Source organism: Scatophagus argus, chromosome 5 (assembly GCF_020382885.2).
Source record: "Scatophagus argus isolate fScaArg1 chromosome 5, fScaArg1.pri, whole genome shotgun sequence".
NCBI lineage: Eukaryota > Metazoa > Chordata > Actinopteri > Scatophagidae > Scatophagus > Scatophagus argus.
The window spans coordinates 7,324,701-7,347,754 of record NC_058497.1 but is presented as its reverse complement, the minus strand read 5'-3'; the positions used below and the strand labels follow the sequence as shown (position 1 = coordinate 7,347,754).

The following is a 23,054-nucleotide window of genomic DNA, read 5'->3' as shown; positions in this document are numbered from 1 at the left end:
CACTGCCACATGCCATATGTGCTTGTATGTGGGCTATGAGGCCTTGCGCTTGTAGTAGTAGTGCATTAGGAGCACAGTAAGCTGGGCTAGTCAGACTCAGTACAGTTTAGAGGAGAGTATTAAGATATGTAGGCTAGTCAGTGGACCCTGTTAGGGAGTTGGCTGTTGTGGCTAATAGGTCAACTAGGAGGGGCAGGACAGGGGATGAGAGGGAGGATGAGCAAGAGATTTTTAAGGCTCTTTCAATAGGTGTGGGTGTGCTGAAAGAAGTGAGGAGTGAAAAGTTGAGGAAAGGAAAGAAAAGGAAAGGAAAGGAAGGATTGTCATGTGAGAAAAACCTCCGGCAGACCTTAAGCTGATACCATCATCTGAGTTCCTTACGACGCACCAAAATCCCTCGCCCACTCGTTTTCCCAACCAATGAGTTAAAACTCAAGAAGCACCTTGTATTTTAAGTACTCATTCATGTTCAGCAGTTTACTGCAACACAGTCAGTGGTTGTGATCAGACAGATAAAACATATCCAACCTTTGAGCTAGGACAGTGCATGCAGGCAGAAGCTGCAGATGTTTCCTTTCAGCTTTGGTTCAGGCAGACCTTTTGTAAGCAAGATTTGTATGTTCTGTACACAGTACACAGGACCAACATTTGCTTCTTTGTGAAATATGAATGAGGACATTTTGTAATGTGGTCCCTAAAGCTTCAGTTTGTCTACCCTGATGTGTGACATCCTCTTACATCCTTACAGAAGAGTAATAGGTTACAGTTTTACAGTTTTTTTACAGTCAGATGTAGCTTGAATGCTTATTTAACAGATTATGGCATCACTTGCAGAGGCTTCTGTGAGCAGCCCATTCTTGTCATCGATCATGGCTTTTGTTAGTACTCACAGCTTTCAAGCTAGTGTGTTAATATTAGGAAAGTTTGTCTGCACTTTCTCAGCTATTCTTGTGTGATTAGCTTGCCAATAACTTATAGCAATATAGCTGCCTAACCATGTGGAAGACTCTTAAGCAAAGAGGGCATGAGCAGAGTTTGGGAATGTAGGCAGGTACACAGGCCTTGACGCCATTCAGTGATTTCATTCTGCCCCAATGAAATGATCAGATTATTTGTGTTTATGTTTATTACAGGCTTGTGACAGCAGGTAGATTTTATTTTTTCAAATTTCTCAAAATCTGTACTTCAATAAAATCTATCAAACATTTTAAATAAGCTAGCTATACTATTTGGAAGGCAAAAAACTACTGAAAAAGGTTTATTGGATTTCTTAGTCAAGCACCACTGAAGATAACAAAGTGTTGTTAGAGCAGTATACAGTAGTTAAATGCCCCTGCAGGATGAAAACTGTTAGTTTGTGACTTTATTTTGACCTCAGCTTTGCTTTGAGCGTGGTTCTTGATAAGTTGCCACAGAGCAGCTGGGTTCACAACTTTACCACCTGAGTTTCACATGGATGTCTTTGCTTGCTTTTGTTCGCCCTGGTGCCTCACAGGCAGCGGTAGCATCACAGGGTCAACCATCCACAAACATGGCTCATCATGAAGCCCCTGGGTCTAGTGCAAGAGAATATGACACAGAGCTCTGATTGTATGTGGGCACAAGTGCCTATTCACATGAATACATGTGTAGATGTGTTCATGATCGCATTTGATTTCATGCTTTTGCTGTTTTTTTGGGGGGTTTTTTTGTCCTTACAGTAGATTCACTTCTAGGGTGAAGTTTAAAGCACTAAAGCCATCACAACTGTCATTTTAATCCAAAGAAAAATTCTTAAAGGATGCAGATTAAATATGAGCTGTGATCAGAGATGCCAACTGTCACGCCTGAAGCAGGAGATACATGATTTTATGCTCGATCTCTCACCGCTCCCTCTTACTCTTCTCCTTTCACTTCTTAAGAAGTCTCACGCTTGCAGAAAGCGCAGCTGACAAAAGGTGACTATCACGCATATAATCGTACCACTGATGTTTGTAATGTTGCTTTCTGTTTTAAAAAAAATGTGAATATTATAAGTACATTATGTCATGAAAAGACGAGGTTTAAATTCAGACATATCCTGTTATCTGCAAAGAAGGTATCACGTAGAAAAAGAAGGTAGATTTCACTTTCTGTTCCCTTTCTTTACCTTTACATTTAGCACCATCGTCAGTGATTTCACTTACACAGGTGTATGAGTCCTCTGCCTCTGTGTGTCCCACCCCACCTAGTGAAGCTGTGCCAGAGGCTCATCTCATCACAGCATCAGGGGCATCTGTTTGAAACTGAAATAAAAGTAAAGCCTATGAATAAAAGAGCCACATGAATAATAACACAGGATGCAAATGACTTGCCAAGCAGGGATTGTCTGTGTGTGTGTGTGTGTGTGTGTGTGTGAGAGAGAGAGAGAGAGAGAGAGAGAGAGTGAGAGAGAGAGAGAGGAAGAGAGAGTTTGAGTGAGTGAGTGAGTGAGTGGAAGTGTTATATTCACCCTGCATTTGTTCTCCATCTCATCATAGCTGCACCTTAGCTTGACTGAGTGAGTGCAAACACACACACACACACACACACACACACACACATTCCATGCCCTCTGAGGTGTATGGTTTTCTCATGCATTAATCAACAGCAGTTTTGACACTCGTCCCGAATAAGGAGAGAGAGTCCTGTTTTAACGGAGCCACGCTGCTGGGTCTCTCCTTCACTTCACAAGCACTGCTGGCACTGCCTGGGGTGACTTTATCAATTAGTCCTCTGGAAAAAAGCAGCATCCTCCCTTCTATCATCCTCTTTTCTCTCCTCTCCTTTTCTTGTTTTTTTTTCTCCCTACCTTACTTCTGCATCCTCTCTCTTAAGTTTTTTCTTCCTCACTTTCTTCCCACCAGCGCTCTACATAACATGTGTGAAATATTTTATTTTTCATTTCTTTTAACTTTCTTTTAAATGTTTGCCAAATTTACACACTACAAATTCACCAATACTTTTGTTATCATTATTGTTAAGAGATCCCCATCCAGATATGTTTGAATGATGATTTATGTCTGCTATTTTTTTGGGAGGTCATTAGACACACTGTGTTGCACATGCTTGGCAGATTGTCATGCAACATAACGCTGCTTATTTGAGCATATTGAGTTTGTTTCACATAAAATTATCTTGTTATTGCTCCTCCCTCATTTAAGATTCCAGAATTTATGAATATGCAATTATTTTTTTAATTTCCAAACTAGCTGTTGGACACAGTTCCATACTTAGTGTCTGCGCACTGGAGCCTTCAGATGTCCACGTCACACTTGAGTACTGGACCCGAATTGGCTTCTTAACTAGTTGTAATGTCACAAATCTTGCTCGTACATCCATTTTCAGCGAGCACAGAGAAGCATTCCACTTGCAGTAGATGAATATGAAAACGGTCTTCTCGTGTCAAACTGCACATAAGTCATTGTGCATTGTGAAGTTCAAACATTCAACTGTAGAAGCAAGAAGAAAAATACATTTTTGACTTAAAAAAAGCAAACAAGAAACTAGAGGGCACTGTGAGAGCAAAAGCCAAGAGTCCACTGTTTTATGATATGCAAAACTGTAAACTCAACCACTGTGTTTCTGGAAGTATGAGAATTATTTTAAGTAAAATTATAAGCAGCTGAAATGTCCGCATCACCTCATCACTTATGTGGAGTATCTGCAGAGACCTGTGAAGGATGTGATGTATCTGTGAAGACCCTGAATTTTCTTCCTTCTCTCTCCTTTGCTCTGTGATGAATGCATAAAGACCTGCTGTTTGTTTGATGTGTGCTTCATTTGAATTCACACAAAACCCATGAAGATGGCACCTTGCTGCAGGGTGGCGTGGAGGTGTGGGTGTTCTCATGTGTGCATGAGAATGTAACTGCCATGAGACAATCAGAAAATGTGAAAGTAAAGAATAATTTGTATATATGCCCTGTGATTTGGATTCTGTGTTTTCTTTGTTTGGCAATGCTACAACCTTCCACTGAATTTCATGAAAATCAGACCAGTAGTTTTCCCATAAATCTGCTGACCATCTGCTGCTAACAAACAAACAAGCAGGCAAAAATAATGATAAATGCAACAGCTTATGAGAAGTCTCAGTTTATAAATGGCAAAAACTTTCACATAATCTTCCATTTACCTGTGCAGATTATCTAATACACATCTCTCTTGGCTTTCTTTATGGCTTAATATCCAATCACAGACAGATAATAACACTCCTCCATCACAGGTACACACAACTATGTGTGTGTGCGTGTGTGTTTGTGGAGGGGTCAGTATTACCAAGAGCTTGGGTAGGTTTTGCTACTTCCCGGCAGTCCGGCTGGTGTAAGTCCTGCTGAGCTGTGCCTCAGGACAGGTCTGAGCTTGAGAAAAGAGCAAGAGGGAACAAGATAATTGTTGATATAAATATGGAGAGGCTTGGATGGTAAACCCACTGAGATGGACAGCTCATTTACATCATACCTATGCACATTAGCCTGCAGACATGAAAAAACGTGCAGAACTGTGAGCTGCAGAAGAGCCCTGAAACACCCTAGACACGAACAGAATAAGAAAAGTGAAAAGTAACTGTTACTGTACCAAAACAATGATACTGCCTTTCAACATTTTATAATATCTTTTGACAGTCTTTATAGTTTCACAATTGCACAATACACATCATACTTTAGTGAATACATTTTTTTGTCTGAGTGCTTACATTTGACAATGAGTCGCTCACCCTTCACAATATTCGTTCTGGACGAGCGGCTGTCAGCCGGACATGCTCCAGGAGTCGAGCTGCAGAGCTGGCATAAAGCGTTGGCAGAAGTGTGTGCAATAATGAGGCAATGCCGAGCAATGCACCAGCCTTTGCAATCTCTGTCTTTTATATGTGTCCCTTATAGACTACCCTTCATGACACCAACAACATACACTTCTGAGTTTGAATGTGTGTGCTTAGTAGTGGGTGGTCTTGTCTTGTGTGCGTCTGTGTTGCAGGGCATGTGTATATGTAAGTTTCATGCTGTATGTGTGCACATGTATGTTTGTGTGCTTGTGATACTGAGTGTGAGTAAGTGTGAGTGTTTCTTGCTGGGTAGTGGGAGCTTACAGGCTCTGTGTGCAGAGGTTCCCTAATCCACTGTTTTGAAATGAGCCCTCCAGCTGTTGTGGGCTTGAGAGACTGCTGCCTTGGAGGAGGCTTAGAGACGATAAGATGCTCCTTCTATCTTCATTCCTCTGGGGCTTCTTTCTTTCTTTCTTTCTTTCTTTCTTTCTTTCTTTCTTTCTTCCCTAAGTGTAATACCTTTACAATCAACGATGATAAACACAAACACTGATCCCATGCAGCCAATGCTTTCGCACATTCTGTTAAGTTTGTAACCTTTTCTTTGAACTTCCTCCTCTTTGCCGTTAATCCTCCCATAAGAACATAAATTGATTCTGCACATGAAGTGAACACTGTGTACACAGAGGATAGAAGAAGATCAGATTAGAGTTGTGACCAAAGAGTTAGTTATTTATTGTATTTGTGATGATGGCCAGAGATTGTGGATGTCGTAAGAGGTAATGGGAGGTCATTAGCTGCGTTGTTTCATACATGCCTAGCAGATTGTCGTGCTGTTAACGCACAATGTCTTGTTTGAGCAATTGAATTGCATTGAGGGCTCATACTAATGTAAATGATCTATATTGACATTGCAGTGTAATATAATGCATTTAAGTGAAATTGCTTGCATAATTTATGAGAAGTCTTTTCATGAATATATATATCTTATAAGCCATAACTGAGCCGAGCAGTTCAAGTCTTGCCTATCTCCCCTGTGCCAGCAGTGAGCCTGCAGGGCATGTGGTGTCTGCCAGCAGTAGGAAAGCGTAGGAAGTCAGCAGGTTTCGGACAGACAAAGTGGGAGCAACAGGCAGTCTGTCAGCTCGAATATGATGTGATATTCAAGACCCAAATTCGGCAGAAATTGCAGCTTGAAATTCTGAGCAGATGGACAGTGCCTCTTATTTTGCTACCTAGAAATAATACAACTAACTGTATACAGTTAGTTATGCAAGGTGGTCGCTGCTTACACTGCTGGCTTGTCTCCTACATATTACATGAATGGCATCCTGGCAATTTCTACTATTGGTTTATTGCAAGATCATCATCTTACATTTACATTACAAACAAAGACGATTTACAGGACATGATCAGTTATCTGTAATCAAATCAGTGTCATCATCCACCTCACCATGCTTAGATAAGATTACTTCCCGTTGTGTTTTTTGGACATCGATACATGTTTGCGGGGGAGATCTAACTTAATTAAGGCTGTAATGTCTTTAGCTGGTCTAGAAATAGGATGCTGCATGTGTATGTTTGATTCTGTGGGTCTGTTATGGCTAACAGCTGAGCCCAGATGAGGAAAGCAGCTCACAAGTTCCATAGTTTGAGAAGAGAGACCTTTGTCGCACGAGACAACAACGCACAAGACGCTGTTGTTCAGTATGCTGCATGCACAGAGGAAGCAGCAAATAGTATCTAAAATAACCATTACTATCCCCTCTTGTTATGTTCATTTAGTATGTATTGATACAGACTGTGTTCCCATGAAAGCAGCAAGAAGCGAGTTGTTTTAGGAAATGAATAACTCAAGAGACAGCCTATCGTGTTTCCCCATTTAACTGTTACATATTTCATGTGATCCTTCACAGTGTGGTCTAGATGTTTGTTTAGCTACTGAGAGCATTTAAAAATAAGGGCTTGGTTTGGAAACCATGTTTGTTTTGCTGGAAAGATTAAAAAGAAGCAGAGAAAATATGCACTACTATGTGTACATAGTAGTTTTGCTGATAAGTAATTTTATTCATAGACCTTGCATGTCTATGTCTATGTGTTTGTCCCTCTGTCCCTATGTCTGACTCAATAAAGCCAAGTCTTTCACTGATATAGGTGGTCTTTAGGTCAAATAGCTTGCGGAGAGACTTTGAACTTGAAGATTTCAGATTTGTAGGAGAAGATGGTACATGGTGCATCTGTTGGGAGTCAAAATTTCTATGCTCTTTCTGTTCTGATGTTTCATTTGTTTACACCTTGTTACTGTATGTGCTTAGCTGTTGTGCATTAAGAAGCTGATGACGCCTCCTTCCCCCTGCAGCGTGTGTGCGGGCGCTGGATGTGACGGTGTCCCAGAGCAGTATCCAGGTAGCTCGTGGCCAAGCCGCTGTCCTACCATGCTCCTTCACCACCAGCGCTGCCCTCAACAACCTCAACATCATCTGGATGGTGATACCACTGTCCAATGCCAACCAGCCAGAGCAGGTACAGTGTGCATCACTTATGAACTCATTTATTCACAGTAAGAGGGCAGTCATCTAGCAAAGAATCAGAGTTAAACAAGTGTGGCAAAACATATTCTTAATATTTTAACCTGGTGGACAGAGTTCTATATCCATTTTTTTTTCTTATTTGCTGTGATGAGAGTATTGTTCTAACAACTGTTTTATTGCAAGCATTAATCAGCAGGAGACAGTGAATATGCAGAGCACTGTTTAGGTGCTTACTTAGATGTATATTGTACTACTGAGATGCATCTAATTTATGTTCTAATACAACATTACTGTATATGCATCATGTGGATGTCTCTTCCTTGCCAACATCAACCTCACAGTCAAAGCAGGTACATAAGACTTGATCAGTACTAAGGTGTGCTCGGATACAACGCAAAGAGAATTTCAGAGGTTGCACAAATGCACAGAAAGTCAGCAGAACAATCCAAACAGAAGCAGACACAGAGTGGCCCAAATTAAGATGAGGACATATTAGCTCTAGTTGGAAAACTGGAGAATTGATCATTTGCACAATGCATCCACAGAGAGAGAATCTTCAGGGCTCGAGGAACATCCAGCACAGTTACATGACAGCAGTGGCTCTTACTCGTGAGGATAATCATGACCAAAAAAACAGTGCTAACGTGATATGTTTGCACATGTTTGCCAAATGTGCAGTAGGTATTTGTGCAAAAGTACAAAGTGCAAAAGCGCAAAAACACATAATGTTTCTCTTTCCGGTGCATCTGAACGCACCTCTAGGATATTAGTGTTAGTGTTATGTTATAGATTATAGATGACTATATTACAGTAATGTAGATGTATTAGTAAGGTTAAGGTGTCTGCATAGTCTAGATAACTTTATCACTTTCCAAGTTGTATTGTAGCATACAGCACAATTGTGATATGTGGAACTTTAAAACAAGGTATCAGCTGCACCACAAAGAGCATCCTGAAGCTCATTTCACTGTTGTGAATTTGTTTTTGCAACAGTCTAATTTGCACACAAAAACACTGTATGATTTACACTTTAGTTTTTATCTTATTGGCATTATTCTTGTCTCATTGGGTTCTCACCATCAACTCTTCTGGCTTGCTACTCTCATTTTCTTTCTGTTTTTTTTCTCACCTTCCCTTCCTCTCTCTCTTTCTCTCACTCTTCCTCCCCCCTTGTGGGACTTCTTTGATTCCATTTGAGTTGTTTAACATGCAGCTGCAGGCCGTACAAGCTCACCTGCCTCCCTTCACTTTGAACCCCAGTGCTGGTCGGCCGTCCAAATAATACAATCATCTTCTGCACTAATTACCTCACGCCCACGACAGGCTGTATATCGCAGCTGTTCTCACCAAACATACACACACACACACACACACACACACAAACTGCCTTTAGACATACTGCTGGTCAAAATGCAGTGCAAATCCACAAGCATACATAGCTTATAGCTTGTAAATTTACTGACTTCACCTATACTTGCATGCAGAGTGCACAATAGAAGTGTGAAAACCAACATGGTTATCATATATCCACAAATGCACACATCCCAGAATAATGCTCCCATGTACATACCTGTGGATAAAGGCTTAAAATTTTGTCTTGATGGACAAATACCTACACAGAAAGTAGAAACAACGATGAACACAAATTGCACTACATTCATTTACTCATGGATGAATGCACAAGACTTTTAGATACCATGTAAGTGATGGGAGCTGATACATGCAGAACGCTGCTTTATATTCACAGTGTTCTCATGCTATGCCTTCACACTGTATTGTGTCACATATGACATACACATAGTAAAGTCCATATAGATGTATAGCTGGGAACATTGGGTGGAAGCACAGTGACGCACACACAAGTTTTTAAGTGTGCATGAAATGAAGACATACAGTGACACACTCAGTCCACACCGCCACACAGTTCTGCAGTCAGGATGTGTGTGTGAATTTGGTTAGCTGTCTGAAAGGTGAGTGACAAAATAAAGTGCTGCGTGGAGCAACAGTACATGTACAAGGTCATTTTAGAGGAAGAGTATGTCATAAATGATTACAGTTGATGCTAAAAGCCATTAAGAATTCCTGAACAGAAGCTTCACTACCTGTGTTAGCACTTTAACAAGTGAACTTGGACCACTCACATCTCTCTCTGCTCAAAATTAGAATACCATGTTCAGATAACAGAAGACAATGCAGCTTTTTTAGCGTGGTCAGAGGGCATCAGCACAAGATGCAAGATATTACTAACTTAACTGTTTTCGGTAGAACAGATTAATCTTGCTTGCTGTTTGTTCTATGTTTTCCATGTTACCAAGACTTCACCCTGTGGTGTACAGCCTTAAACTTACATGGCTGACAGAATGAATTACTTAATGACTCAAGTATGAGTTTGTTTAGACACTTGATCTCTGAAGTAATTAATGCCAACAATAGATGATAATTAAAAAAGGGAGAAACCAAATCATTATGTTAAAAATGCCTCTTTTTCCAAAGTGGCCGTCATCAATTGTTTTATACAATGGACAAGATTTCAACAGTGGTTAAAAGATGTGGGATGTGTGCGACTCTGATCTTACCCTCAGTTCTAGTGAGTTTAATAGCATGTTATAGCTCATGTTTTTCATTTTCCAGCCAGCAACTTCACTGTTTTGGTTCACCTGCACCTTTCTCGTAGCATTATTCTCGACTACACCAGGCAGCTGTTTTCAGATGAAAGGCTCTAAAAAACACAAAACCTCACACAAAACCTAAACAATGTTTATTCAGCCTCTCTAAATTCTTTGCTTGATATGTATGTTGTGTTTAGGATCGATGAAACAATTTCCTAAAACTGATTTTGATCATCAAAATAGTTTTGATATCAAATATACTGTATATGTATATATTATACTTTGGAGACATCCCTTCAGTGTGGTGAACCTGAAAGTTGAACATTGTCAGCATTGCTTGAAATCCTTTAAAATCCAATTTTGATACATATTCTCTTCTCACTTTCTTTAGTTGGAGAGAGAAATTTATTGAGAATTCTTTATTACTCCAGGACTGATGAAATCATTTTCCAGCGTCATTGTATTTTCAAATTATTTTCAGCCTGAAAAATGAATTAAGAAGGTTTTCAGAAATTCCTGGAAGCGAGTCATGCTGAATTTTGTAACTCAAAGAATAAAAATTATGCAGTTTCAGTGAAATGAGGCTCTGGTAGAATTGAGGTCAAAGAGAATGTTTGGTGGCGGAAATGAAGTTAATGTGTAATTGAGAACATCTGTCATAGTATTATAGATGATAAGATTCTGATCCTTATCTGAGCCAAACAATCTGCCAAAGAATAGTTTGAATAGATATTGCATTCTCATACCCTGAGAAATGACCTTTTTCCTCCTTACTGTTTCCCTTAAACCCTGCCAAAACAATTTTTCTTGGACACATCAAAGAAAATGAACAAGGACCTATTTGAGACAAAATTAAGAATTACGTTTTGTTTGTCTGAGACTCTAACTCCTCCCTGTGGAGAGGCCGTAGTTTAGAGATGCTACAATTCATATACTCAGTTTCAACACACTCTCTATATGCAATAATATGATACCTTTTATTGATCAGCACAAAGGAAAATCTTTTTTTATGTGCTTGCCTCCCTTTGTCACTTTTTATTTTATTATTTTACACATAAAGTATCACTGAACTGTGACACCATAAAGCTCTTTGTAAGAACATAATCTTCACATATCCTCTGCAAGCATGTTCATTAGGACTACTTGTCTTCTGAATGTGATCTTTTAACAGCACAGCATGAGGATGCAATGTTTTGGGGCAGCTGAATCAAAACTCTGATTCTGGCTTGGCCTTAAAACGTAACCACCCTCATATCCTTTCCCCTCGCCCCTACCAAGCCTTGCATCTTACACTGAACATACTGTATAATTCACTGACATACCTCATTAGTATTTACTACATTATAAATGAATCAATTATTACCTGATAGTTAGATTTTACTTCGACTGATGTATTTTGTATCTCCATCATCGTTGTTTTCACTCCATGTAAATGGCTTATGTCCCACCTATATGTCCCACGTACTGCTCAAACTTTGGGTGAGGTAATTAAATTTCTCTTTGTATTTTCTTGCCAGAGGTTCTTCCTTTTTTCTATACATATCACAACAAAGGGTTTTTTTTCCAGTCTCAAAAATCTTGTTAAAATGTTGGGTTAAAAACTGTTTCTAACATAGGTCTTAAAAGCCAACTGAGACTTGATGCTGGGCTACATAAATTAATTTGATGTGACTTGACTCTTTGACTGAACAATGATTACTTCAATTTGTTGCAATTCAGTCAATTTATATAGCACCAAGTCACAACAAGTTGTCACAAGACTTTCAAATTAAAACAGGTCTAGACCAAACTCTTGAATTTGTTTTTTATTACAGCGAGACTCAACATAACCCCTTTGAGCAAGTACTGTGACAGCAGCGAGGGAAAACCTTTTAGAAAAGAGAAACCTTGGAGCAGATCCCAGCTCTAGGTGGGCGGCCATCTAGAAGTACTAGAAGTAAAACATAACTTTTAAAATAAAAATCACCATTTACTGATCATTTATAACACTTTCTGTATGCATTGGATAATGGCTGACAATAAGGCAAAGTATTATGTAGCTCATGAGCTAAATCGCACAAAAATAGCAGTTTGAAGAGACATGGTAGTGAAGTAGATCTGGGCCTATATTGTCCAGAACATGTCTCGGAGGATAGAAAGAGATAACAGTGGCAGCTTACAGTCAGTAAATTGCGGGGAGGCTGGGAAGGTTTAGAGGTTTATTCAGGCTTTAGTGAGGCCATGGCAGTTTCCCTCATGTATGGGGCCAACAGGGCCCTTCGGGTCAGTCAGAAGTAGGTTAATGTCATGAGACTGGTGCACTGACGGACAATATCTGAAGGTTTACTGTGTGCACCCAGTCATGGCTCACACTTATAGGGTGGATTGTAAAGCAAGAGAACAGGATATAGTTGGAGTGTGAGTGAATGCTAGTGCTGTATGTATGCTTAGGGTTTTAGGAGAGTAAGGATGTTGCAGAGGTTTACCGCTGGGCCAGCAGTGGGACGTCCAGCTTGTCCAACTAGAGTTCTTAGGGCCGTCTGCCATCTGAGTGTCAGCCATGACCTCTTTTCTCCCTGCGCACAGCTACAAAGCCAACCAGGTCACGCTAGAGGATGAGGTGATTTATACGCACACACAGACATAGATGGATCAACAGAGTGGACAGAGACACAACGTTTAGAAAATAGGTGGAACGTGAAATGTTTTAATCTGAAAAAATAATACAGAGCACACATTTATCTGTCCATTACAGTATTTTTTGACATGCTTTTGATTTATTCCTTTTTTATTCATTTATTTATTTATTTGCATTTTTATTGTTAGAAAAATGAAACCTGCAGGAAGTCAGAATGATACCAAAGCAGGGACAGGTGTGAAATGCATGAAAGTTTAAGGTCTGCTTTAATCCTTTGTTCATTCAGGCAAACACACATGCGCGCACACACGGTGTGTATTTCGTGTGAGGCCAATTGATTGGATCACTTTCACAGAGCATGCAGATTATATTGTTAGGTCATCAGGAGTGTAGAGTCAGGTCATACCAGTACAGTCTGTTAGAGAGGGAATCAAAGAGGTAGGCAGAGACAGGCAGACAGATAATAAGGAGAAAAAAAGATTTGACAGGAAGTGAATGGACAGACAAAATGTAAGCAGTTATTAGACTGAGAAACAGTCTGTGGCAGAGCAACCACACACATACACAGTCAAGTGATACCCTCCCCAGGAGTAAATGAATGTACACGGAGACCGTGAGACACACACACACACACAAACACACAGACACAGAAGATGCAGTTGCAGGCTCTCATCACAGCTGAGGAGCTGCCTATTCATCTGCACATAAGAGGACAAAGCGAGCGTACTGCACTCAGGAAATTGCAGCCGTGCAATTTACAACCTTTAAGCAGCGGTACAGAGCACAGTCACACTCGCTTGTGTACTTTTATCAGAACTATCACTCTCACATGCACCCACACATGCACGCACACACACACACACACACACACACACACACACACACACACACACACACACATGCACACTCACACACACTAGTGTTGGTTGTTTCCCTGCCTGGGTCTTTGAACAGTTCAATGAGGGCTCTTTTCACCAGTGAATAGCCCCTCTGATTCCCCTCCGTGCTTTGTATGTTGGTGCGTGTGTGTGTGAGACTCCCAGACTTGTGTGCACATACCATGTGTTTGTGTGTGTGCATGCATGTGTCCTCTTCATCTTTTGTGTGGGCCCAGCTGAGGGGTGAGAGCTGTTTTGCGTGTGGTTTGGCCTCACAAACAAGCCGTTCATCCCAAGTTTGGATCCTGAGGTAACCTTTTGATCAGATTCATCCTTCATTGCTCTTAAAGTTGGACCTGAGACTTACCTCAAGCTGAAGGTGGGAATTCTTCCCGACAAGTGTGTTCTCACTCTGATTATTCTCAAAGGTCACTGGTGTAATATAAAGGACTTGGTTTTGGTTCAATTTGTCGATGGATTTGTCTTCTTGTGCACAAGACCCCCCGCATTTCTACTGTTGGATTCATCAGATTGCAGTTCATACGTTTCCAAGTTAAAATGTTTTCAATTATGCATACCATTTAGTGGATGCTTTTATCTGAAGAGGTTTATAGTACTGTGAAAGCACAGTGTGTGCTCCTTACCCTGGAATCTACCCACTGAACTAGAAAGAACCACTCACAAATGAAAGTTTGTTGTTTTTTTCTGTCTGTATGTCTGTTTGTTTGTTTTCTTGGGACTTAAAAGCCTGTTCACTCCTTTCTTTCTCCACCATTTCCAGCCTTTTAGTAGAACTAGATCTCCCTCTAGTGTGATATATTTATAACAGCCCACTTGAGGAGATGTGTGTGAATCACACTCATTAAGTATACAGATTCTCAGAACAACAAAAGGCATTAAGTTCTATTCAGTACAAAAAATTGGTCACCACTTTGTTGCAATTCCTTGCACCACAGAAGTGGATTTATTTTCCCCCACATTCTCATCTATTTATTTCTCTTTTCTTTTTTCCCTACATTTTTGTCACCAATATATTTCTGTCTTTCACCCTTTCCCATCAGCATCTGTTTTACACCTCAATTCATCTCCTTTAACTCTTTGTCTTTTTTTTTTTACACCCACCACCGTCTGACATCCCAATCCAGGTGATAATCTACCAGGGCGGCCAGGTGTTCAGCCTAGCCAATCACCTCAATGGTCGTGTGGGCTTTGTGGCCACCATGCCAAGCACAAGTGCCTCCATCTTCATCAACAACACCCAGCTGTCCGACACTGGGACCTACCAGTGCCTGGTCAACAACCTCCCAGACAGAGGGGGGCGCAACATTGGCGTCATTGGGCTCACCGTATTGGGTAACAATATTTCCTTTTTAAAGTGTGGCCAAAAGAAGTTATCTTACAATGAGTTTACAAAGACTGCTGCTTTTCACCCTGCTTTTATTTGATATCCAGTATTTCACTGCCTGAAAATTGCTTGCTTTGTCCCCTGTTGGAGGGTGGATTTCCCTGCCAATTGTAGAATGCTAAAGAAAGGCAAACAATTTTGACAAATTTTGGCAAACTGAAGAGTTTGAAGGTTTATTTTTTCAGTTTGTAATTAACCAGAAGCATCCTTTAAGGCAGAAATTAAAATCCAAAAGCAGCACTCTTGGATTAGTGAGATTATTCAGCTTTTTTGATATTTAAATTTCCTTCTATTAGGAAAATATTAGATGTGCTTTGTAAAGTGGTTAACACAACTTCGCCCACTCTCTCCAGTGCCCCCCTCTGTGCCAGCATGTCGAATCCAGGGCACGCTGGATGTAGGAAGTGACATCATGCTGTTCTGCAGCTCTGAGGAAGGTATTCCCACACCGTCCTACTCCTGGGAGAAGCTGGACGCGCTGCCCAAGCTGCCGCACAACGCCATGCAAGGTATTACAAACAAGCTGGCCGTCGGAGTTCCCTTTTGCCCCACCTTCGCTGGTAAATCTCACACACATAGTGTAGCTCAGACTCAGCAACAATCCCACCATCTCAGCCACCTGTCATGTGCCAGGCCCCAACTGCTGCCCACCCGAAGGCCCCACCCCACCCACACTGATCCTGCTGAGGGATGATGATGGATGCGTGGTAGTGATTCAAACCATGTGAATTTGTGAATGAGTGTGTGTGTGCCAGGGATGTTTTTGTGTAATTTACCCACATGGTTATGAGTATGTAGTGTTTTTATGTTCTTCCTCGATCTCTCATGCTGAATACCAACTCTGACATGTTTTCCCACTTATTCCAAACACTTGCCATTTTTTGTACTGGACTGGTGCAATCAACATAGGTCATACTGCTTCAACTTTAGTGAAGCTGTGGTTTACACGCATCAGGCTCCCCTCAGAATGACAACAGCAGGTGTATTGGAGTTGTATTTGGTTTTCAGCATTAGAAAACACTGTGCACTCTCCTTTCTTTTCCAGCTGTGCTATTTGCACAGTTAAATAATCTTCATCACCAGCGACATTCTTCGTCTGTACACTACTGGTCAGTCAAATGCTAATATGCAAACATACATCAATTGCAGATAGCAGATTCCCACGGTAAATTTATTTATTTTTTTATAGAGCTATAGAGACAAAATAAAAATGCAGACACTGGGAAAGAACTTTAAACTTTAAGAAATTGAATCAGTTGATATATTAACATCCAAGAGAGCTTAAAAGAAGCCCAATTGTATCTTGCCAAAGCTGCATTTGCACAAAGTAAGTTTCTTATAGTTACATTACACTTGTTTGATTATGGTTAAATTTTTCTTCTAATTCTGTAAATCAAGTGTATATGTTAAACAGAGATTGTATAGTTTATGAAGATATTTCAGTTTAAGCTGTATGAGGAAATCACAACTTGTTACTGTATTGTTAAACTCCTCCTGGAAGAACAATGGTCTCATTGTTATGTGTTGAGTTTTGAGTCTGTCTTCTGCTGTTTGCTTTTGATTCAAACCACAATCCGTTCCTGGATTTGTCAGCGTCACTCTGGTGTGTTTAGTTTCACACCCACAAATGTGACATGTGTGATGTCATTGAGAAGAGGTCACCCCAGTAGTGTACAGCACTGTGTTTGTAAGTTCAACCCATTCATCATTTGTGAAAGAAAGGAATCTGCAGCGCTGCCTTTTATTTATTTTATTTTTTTCACTGTACAGGTTGATTCATTTGCACACCTTGTATTACAGTGATATAGCACCCTCTGTTGGTTCATAGTAGAAGGTGTTCAGTTTAATCTGTTGTCATATATTGATAATTTTGTACATACATTGACAGGATTTATAAAATTAAGATTTCATGTTTTAGTCAAAATATGACTTCTTCAGTTGAACTTAATCCTAAGTAACTCTTCGCACTCTTTATGTAAATGTATGTGCGTTCTGTCATATGTTTGAGTGATCACCGTTTGTGTATGTATGTTCCAGACCAAATGCAGGGCACTGTAACACTGAGAAACATCAGCACCAGCACCTCAGGACTCTACCAGTGTACCTCCAGCAATGCAATTGGCAAGAGCACCTGTCTGCTCAACCTGCAGGTTGTAGCACGTAAGTACGCTCAAAACACACTACTCCTTTAGTACTGGATCCACGTGAGACTGTTTTTGTCATGTATAGACCAGCTGACACATAGTTGTGTTGTTCATGGGTGCACATTTATAAATGGGAAAGCCGCCTCCTTGTCTGAAACACTGAGACAACTGACACATGGGAATGAAGTTAGATGTCTCAGTGTTTGAGTGACACTTATCACAGAGATAGACAAAAAAGAACAACAACCAAACAGATGACGAGACCAGAGCATTTGGAAGCAGCACTCCCCATGCAGAAAAGTCAGAGTTTGTTCAGGTCATAAAGGGTCAGACAGTTTGACAGGAAAGACTGTAACAATAGCTTTTCAACCTTTTGTTCATCTGACAGCGTGTGGCAGTTTGATGCTCAGTGTCTGAAATACATGCAGACAGACAGCAGAGTGCAGGGTCCGTCTGTCAGAGACAACTGCATTAGGCCATGACATCTTTAAAAAGCAGGCAATGCCAACATGGTGCACATGTAAATGTTGTTCTTACTCAAAGGTTTAATGTTCCACTCCTGTTTCTGTTTTAATTGATAACTGTTGAAACTGATACATTTTGTGTTTTAGAAAAATGTTTTCCCAGTCCTGATTTAGAGGCACTGAAGCATCCCATTCTATCATACAAATGTGTCTAGTGTTTCGACAATTGCATAACCAAAGATTTGATTGCTACCAATATACTATATATATTTTTCCTGTTATTTCGTTTTTTTTGCAACCCATCCAGCTCTCTCCTTCACCGAGGCTGGTTCTGGATAATTTGGTTTCAGCATACTGTCAATTATTTGGCAAACATTTGTGAAACTTTCTCCTCCCATCTCCTTCCTGTCCTGCAGCCCAGCCTCAAAGTGTGGGTCTGATAGCAGGGACCATTGCTACAGGAGTCCTCGCTGTCATCATCTGTGCCCTGTTAGTGGTGGTCTCACTTTTCTACTGGAAGAACAAGAACAAATATGATGAGGAGGAGATTCCTAATGAGATCAGGTTTGGCTGTGATTTGTGGTTTTCCTTTTGTAGAGGGGAGCAGTCGTAACCAAAGTCTGTTATAGTCTCCAGTGCATATTAATGGATGCACTGCATGTAATGTTTCTGTTGAAGCCAAACAGGGATTGTTGCATATGTATGTTAAACTTTAGCCCGGTGGATACTACATTTGTGGCCTATCTGCTGTATTTTAAAAGGCAGTATGATGGCCCAGCAGCTTTGTATTTCCTAATGTAGAATGAGTAGTTCAAGTGGGTCAGCACTGTGATCACAAAGATTCAACACAAAAAAAAAAAGTTTGGGGAATTCAGGAAAATATAAGAAAAATATATTCACTTACTTTCGTGTATAAATGTTTCATACTTACCTGAAGTTTTGGAACTGGTCCAGTAGATTGCCTCAGACCACAGTCATGACACGACTCTAAAAGCTGCATTGTAATCCTGCAGTGTGCTGCTCTGAAATCTCACGAGGTGAGTTATTGCAAGTGTTTCCTCAAGCTGTTCTCACAAGATTTTAGAGTGAGACTTCTACTTGAGTGAGAGTTATGTTTTGGATTGATCAAAATGTCCTCGACTTTTTCACAGAAAGGTGAATTTCTGTAGGAGTCTTATCTGTAATGTCAGACAAACAGCGTAAAAATCTCTATGAGTGGCTAAAAAGTACTTTTAGTGAATATAATACAGACAGCTGGAGTTGCCCCAAAGAATGTGTTGTGGCTGTCTAAAAGCGGTCTACTGGACCTTACCAAATTATTTTTGGTAAGTATGAATCATTGACACACCAAGATATGTAAATATAGGGCCCAGGTTTAAAAATACCTGAATTCCCCTCAAAATTAGCCTAATCTTTTTAGCTGGCAGTGGATTTTTTTTCAATCATCAAAGGCTAATTTGTCTTTTCAGTCAGTAAAGCTCTGTCAGTTGTTAAATGGGCTGCAATTTCTCCCCTAAATCACTCCATGAATCATTTAGAAGGTGAAACGTTGCTCAGGTACTGTATCTGAGGCTTTGGCTGATCAGGTTATGTTCTGCCTCATTCTTAGCTCACTATCATACCTAATTCTGTTTCCAGCCCTAGCGTCACTTTTCTCCATCAACAGTAAATCAGAGTGAATATATTTTATCCCCGCCAAATTTATCAGAACCGAAACTCATCAACCCAAAATTACTCTTCAAAAAACACACCATTCATATGAGCAAGGCTGGAATAAAGTGTCGTGTTCAAAGCTGATCTGATTTTTAATTGCACTATTTGTTTTTTTAACCCTTATTGTGACCACCTGCTGTGTATTTACCATGATCCAGAAAGATCTAAAAGCAGAAATTATTAAATAAGGAGTATTTAGATACTTGCAACTTTACTGCAGAGAGATACTCTTTTAATTTTTAATGTATCACAGAGGATTTGTGCTAAATATTTGAAGATGAGCAAATTGGCTGTCTTCCTGCTATCATTTCTAACATCACTGACATCTTCATAAGGTCATCTTGTATCCTCTTAACAGAGAAGATGATCTTCCTCCCAAGAGGTCATCATCAGTGAAGGCTTTTCATGCAGACGCCTCATCATCAGAGAACGACACGCTGACATCTACTAACACCTACAACAGCCGCTACTGGCACAACCCCAAACCCAACTATGACACCAACTCCTATACACGCTACAATGGAGACACTCGCCAGACCTTCTCTGCTGCTGCTCATGGTGCACATGGACACGGACAGGCCCAGAATGCAGGACACGGCCACAGTACAGTGGTCACAGCGCCAGGTTCTGCCCCACTGTCCCGCCATGCGCAGCCCACATCAACAGCAACAACAACATCATTTGCAAATGGCAGCCACACTCTCCCGCCACCCAAGACTCTGGTGGTCACCACAAACTCTGCCCCATCCCCTCCTAACATGGTACGCAGCAATGGCTCTGTGAGCCTCAAACCGGTCGTGACGTCCACGCACGGGCAGCACACGCACTCCTACGCGGTGAGCCAGGCCACGCTGGAGAGGATGGGAGCGGTGCCTGTCATGGTGCCTGCCCAGAGCAGAGCAGGCTCGCTGGTCTGAAGTCTGATTTGGTAAACTGTTGGCTTTAAAAACAAGACAAGATGAGTGTTTGGTTGTGATGTTTTGAAATCCAGTGAAGAAAAACAGACTTAATATGGGCTGAAGCAGCCCGATGCCCTTTACAACTGTGTTTTCTGTATGTCTTGACCTCTTTATTTCAAAACAGAACAGGATTTTACACTGCAGAGTTCATTCAATGCCAATTCCTTGATGGACGGGACTCCCCCCCCCCCCATTTTATAGACAAGCACTGTATGGAATCTCATCACCCCCTTATTGGATGGATTTTCCTGGCATCTGGTGGGAATTATTTTTCCAAAATTTTGGTGATTTCACAATGCTGGAGTGGAATTTCCTGCGGAATCTGGATTCCCAGAGCTTTTCAGGGCTGGATCATTGTGATGATTGTTTTTGTCTTTTTTTTTTTACTCAAAGTAACACAAGGCATTTTCATCTCAGTGTGTCCATACTACATGGTCAGACAGAAGCAAGCTTGGATTCTCATGTAAATGCATGTGTCTCTTGTTTTAGGATAACACATTGTCCGTATTATTTCTACTAATTTCAGTTGTAATTTTGATTGAGAGTAATGACGGGAATGATGAGGATTATGCACTGAAAAAGTGAATGTTCTCACATCTGATGGGAAGAACTTAAATGATGATGTTGGGTGGAATGGCCTTAGAAGAGAGAGGAGTTTTACTGGGTGCAATACATCACATAATATACTTTGAATGCAAACATTTTGCTTTAGTTTTTGCACTTATCAGAGCAATTTTTATATCAAAACTGCTGTCTTATGAACAATAACTCTTACTAATGATATGCTTTACAGATCAGACTTTCTTGCATATACATTAGAACATAGCACGTGGGTGATTTCCAGAGAGAAACACTGCAAAAAGCTTTTCACGACAGAAAGCCCATCGTTGTCCATCCACAATGTTGTCCTAATCTGGTTCACGTCACATCAGTGCTGCTTTGAGAAGACACCGACAAGATGATGTCTTATTTCATAAATGCTTTATAAAGAGACAAATATATATTTAAAGGTGTTTTTTTTCCCCCTTGGCAAATTCTGACACCTACTGTTTTCTAATGTACATATTGTAACTACAACAGTTGGCTAGATTGTGAAACAAAGAAAATACTGACGAAAACTTATTTTAAAACAAATGTGTCTTAATTTTAAAACGGTTCTTTTTGTCACATTAGACACTGTTATTGGTTTCAGTTGGTTTCATTTTCTAGTACTGCCATTTCATCCAGAATGGCTCCACATTACTATAAAGTAAAGGAAGTATCACTGTGTTTCTGACCTCCTGTATTTATATTTAACCAAATCTCACCAGCGGAAAAAAAAATGTTACACAGCTGTAACAGTATTCTCAAATTCAGAAATCCTCACTTCTTATTTTGCATTACATTTAATGCACATTACCAATAATTTCTTGTCGCTTTGATGCAATATTTGATACAGTAATTATTTTTGTGCAACATGCAGTATTGGAAAGTGTGTTTTATTCTTTAAAGCAATTTCTCTTTGTGTCTGATTAATGAATTTTTAATTAAATGTGCTGTTTTGGCATTTAAAATCTGTAATGTTAGCATATGTGCTAACAGAAATGTAAACAAATACAATATCATGACTTATGGTGGATTTCATCTGGATGACTTCATTAACTTCAATAACACTTAGTGGACTTGTGTTGACTATTAAATTTATGTCTTCATGCCATTTTCTGGTAAGTCTTAGATTCACTAAAAGTTAATTGAATTAGACAATAAAAACTGGGAAAGTTGACAGCTCGTCTAAAGTGGTATTTGTATTTAGAGTGAAAACATAAACAAACACAATGAACTTTAGTGCAAACAAATATTTGGATAATATAAGCAATAAGTACTAGACAAGGTTACGTACTTACGGAGTCCAGTAAACACTGGTTTGTAGTTTACAGAGACCTCAATCATAGTATAAAGTTCTTCTGTTTCTGCCTGGAAGTCATGAAGGAAATGGCTTAATGTTTTAATTCTGCATGTTTTTTTTTTTTAAATGTCTTCGCTATTAGTTACAGTATGTACCAGTCCTGATCAATCACAAATTTGTTCATCATCATATATCTGCAGCCATTACAGACATTAATCCAACATGTTTTTTCTTTTCTTTTCTTTTCTTTTTGTCTCAAAGCTGTCAACTATCTACACACTCATACCCACACACTGATTTATAAACACACTCGAGCTGAAAAAGGTCAAATGATCAAATGCCAATTATCATCTCCCCTCTTTTTTGAGAAATATACATCTTCTGTCTGTATAGATTTCACTCGCCATCTCTCCTAGTGTCCCTGCCCTAAACAATGGCTGACAACATCAAAGACAAACGTTTCTTCTCACAGCTCTGGCTTTAGGCTGGAAAGAATTTCAGAATGGAGAAGCTACACTTGTTATTTCACTCTGCCTTCTGTTTGCAGAAACAATGGAGGAAAGAGAGCACAATTTGTAGAAAACTACTTTTGTTTTAACCCAGATTTGAAATAAAAACAACAACAAAAACATCTCATCTTCTACACTGGCCATCAGTTGGCATGTGGTACACAAGGTGGTATATGGGTTGTGTATATAACTAAATACTGACATGTGATATATTGCCAATAGCAAACCAATCTGTAAATATGTACAAAAATAAATCTTGTTCTTACTGTTGGGTTGAAATGAAATAGAAAAAATAACACTGGAACTTGTAGTGAATAAATATTGTTAATACATTCTAGTCGGCATCCTGCTCGATTGTTTGTGTGTTGCATGATTTGTTTGGAATGATACAAGTTCCTTCATGTTTTAAGGTGAAAATAACACTTACATGAAACTTACTTCAGGATCAGGGCCACCGCTCAATCACACAGATCACCTGTCAAGCTTACTTATCTGGTGTAGTCATCCAGTCCTGTTTGTCTCCTTTCCCTCCCCCTCGTCCATTTCCCTCCCCACCCCTTCCACCTCTCTGCCCATCC

The 23,054-nt window shown here is 40.0% G+C and overlaps 1 protein-coding gene across 2 annotated transcripts in view; it reads left to right on the top strand.

Moving 5' to 3' along the window:
- Positions 1-22,802, top strand: part of igsf11 (immunoglobulin superfamily member 11) — an 89,220-nt gene extending 66,418 nt beyond the window's left edge. For both annotated transcript variants that reach the window (XM_046388889.1, XM_046388888.1), the window contains 6 exons: positions 7,122-7,285; positions 14,543-14,750; positions 15,156-15,311; positions 16,840-16,962; positions 17,827-17,974; positions 19,482-22,802. In XM_046388889.1, coding sequence (XP_046244845.1) covers positions 7,122-7,285; positions 14,543-14,750; positions 15,156-15,311; positions 16,840-16,962; positions 17,827-17,974; positions 19,482-20,040 — 1,358 coding nt within the window. In that variant the 3' untranslated portion in view covers positions 20,041-22,802. The remainder of the gene's footprint in view (positions 1-7,121; positions 7,286-14,542; positions 14,751-15,155; positions 15,312-16,839; positions 16,963-17,826; positions 17,975-19,481) is intronic.
- The last annotated feature ends 252 nt before the right edge of the window (positions 22,803-23,054 follow it).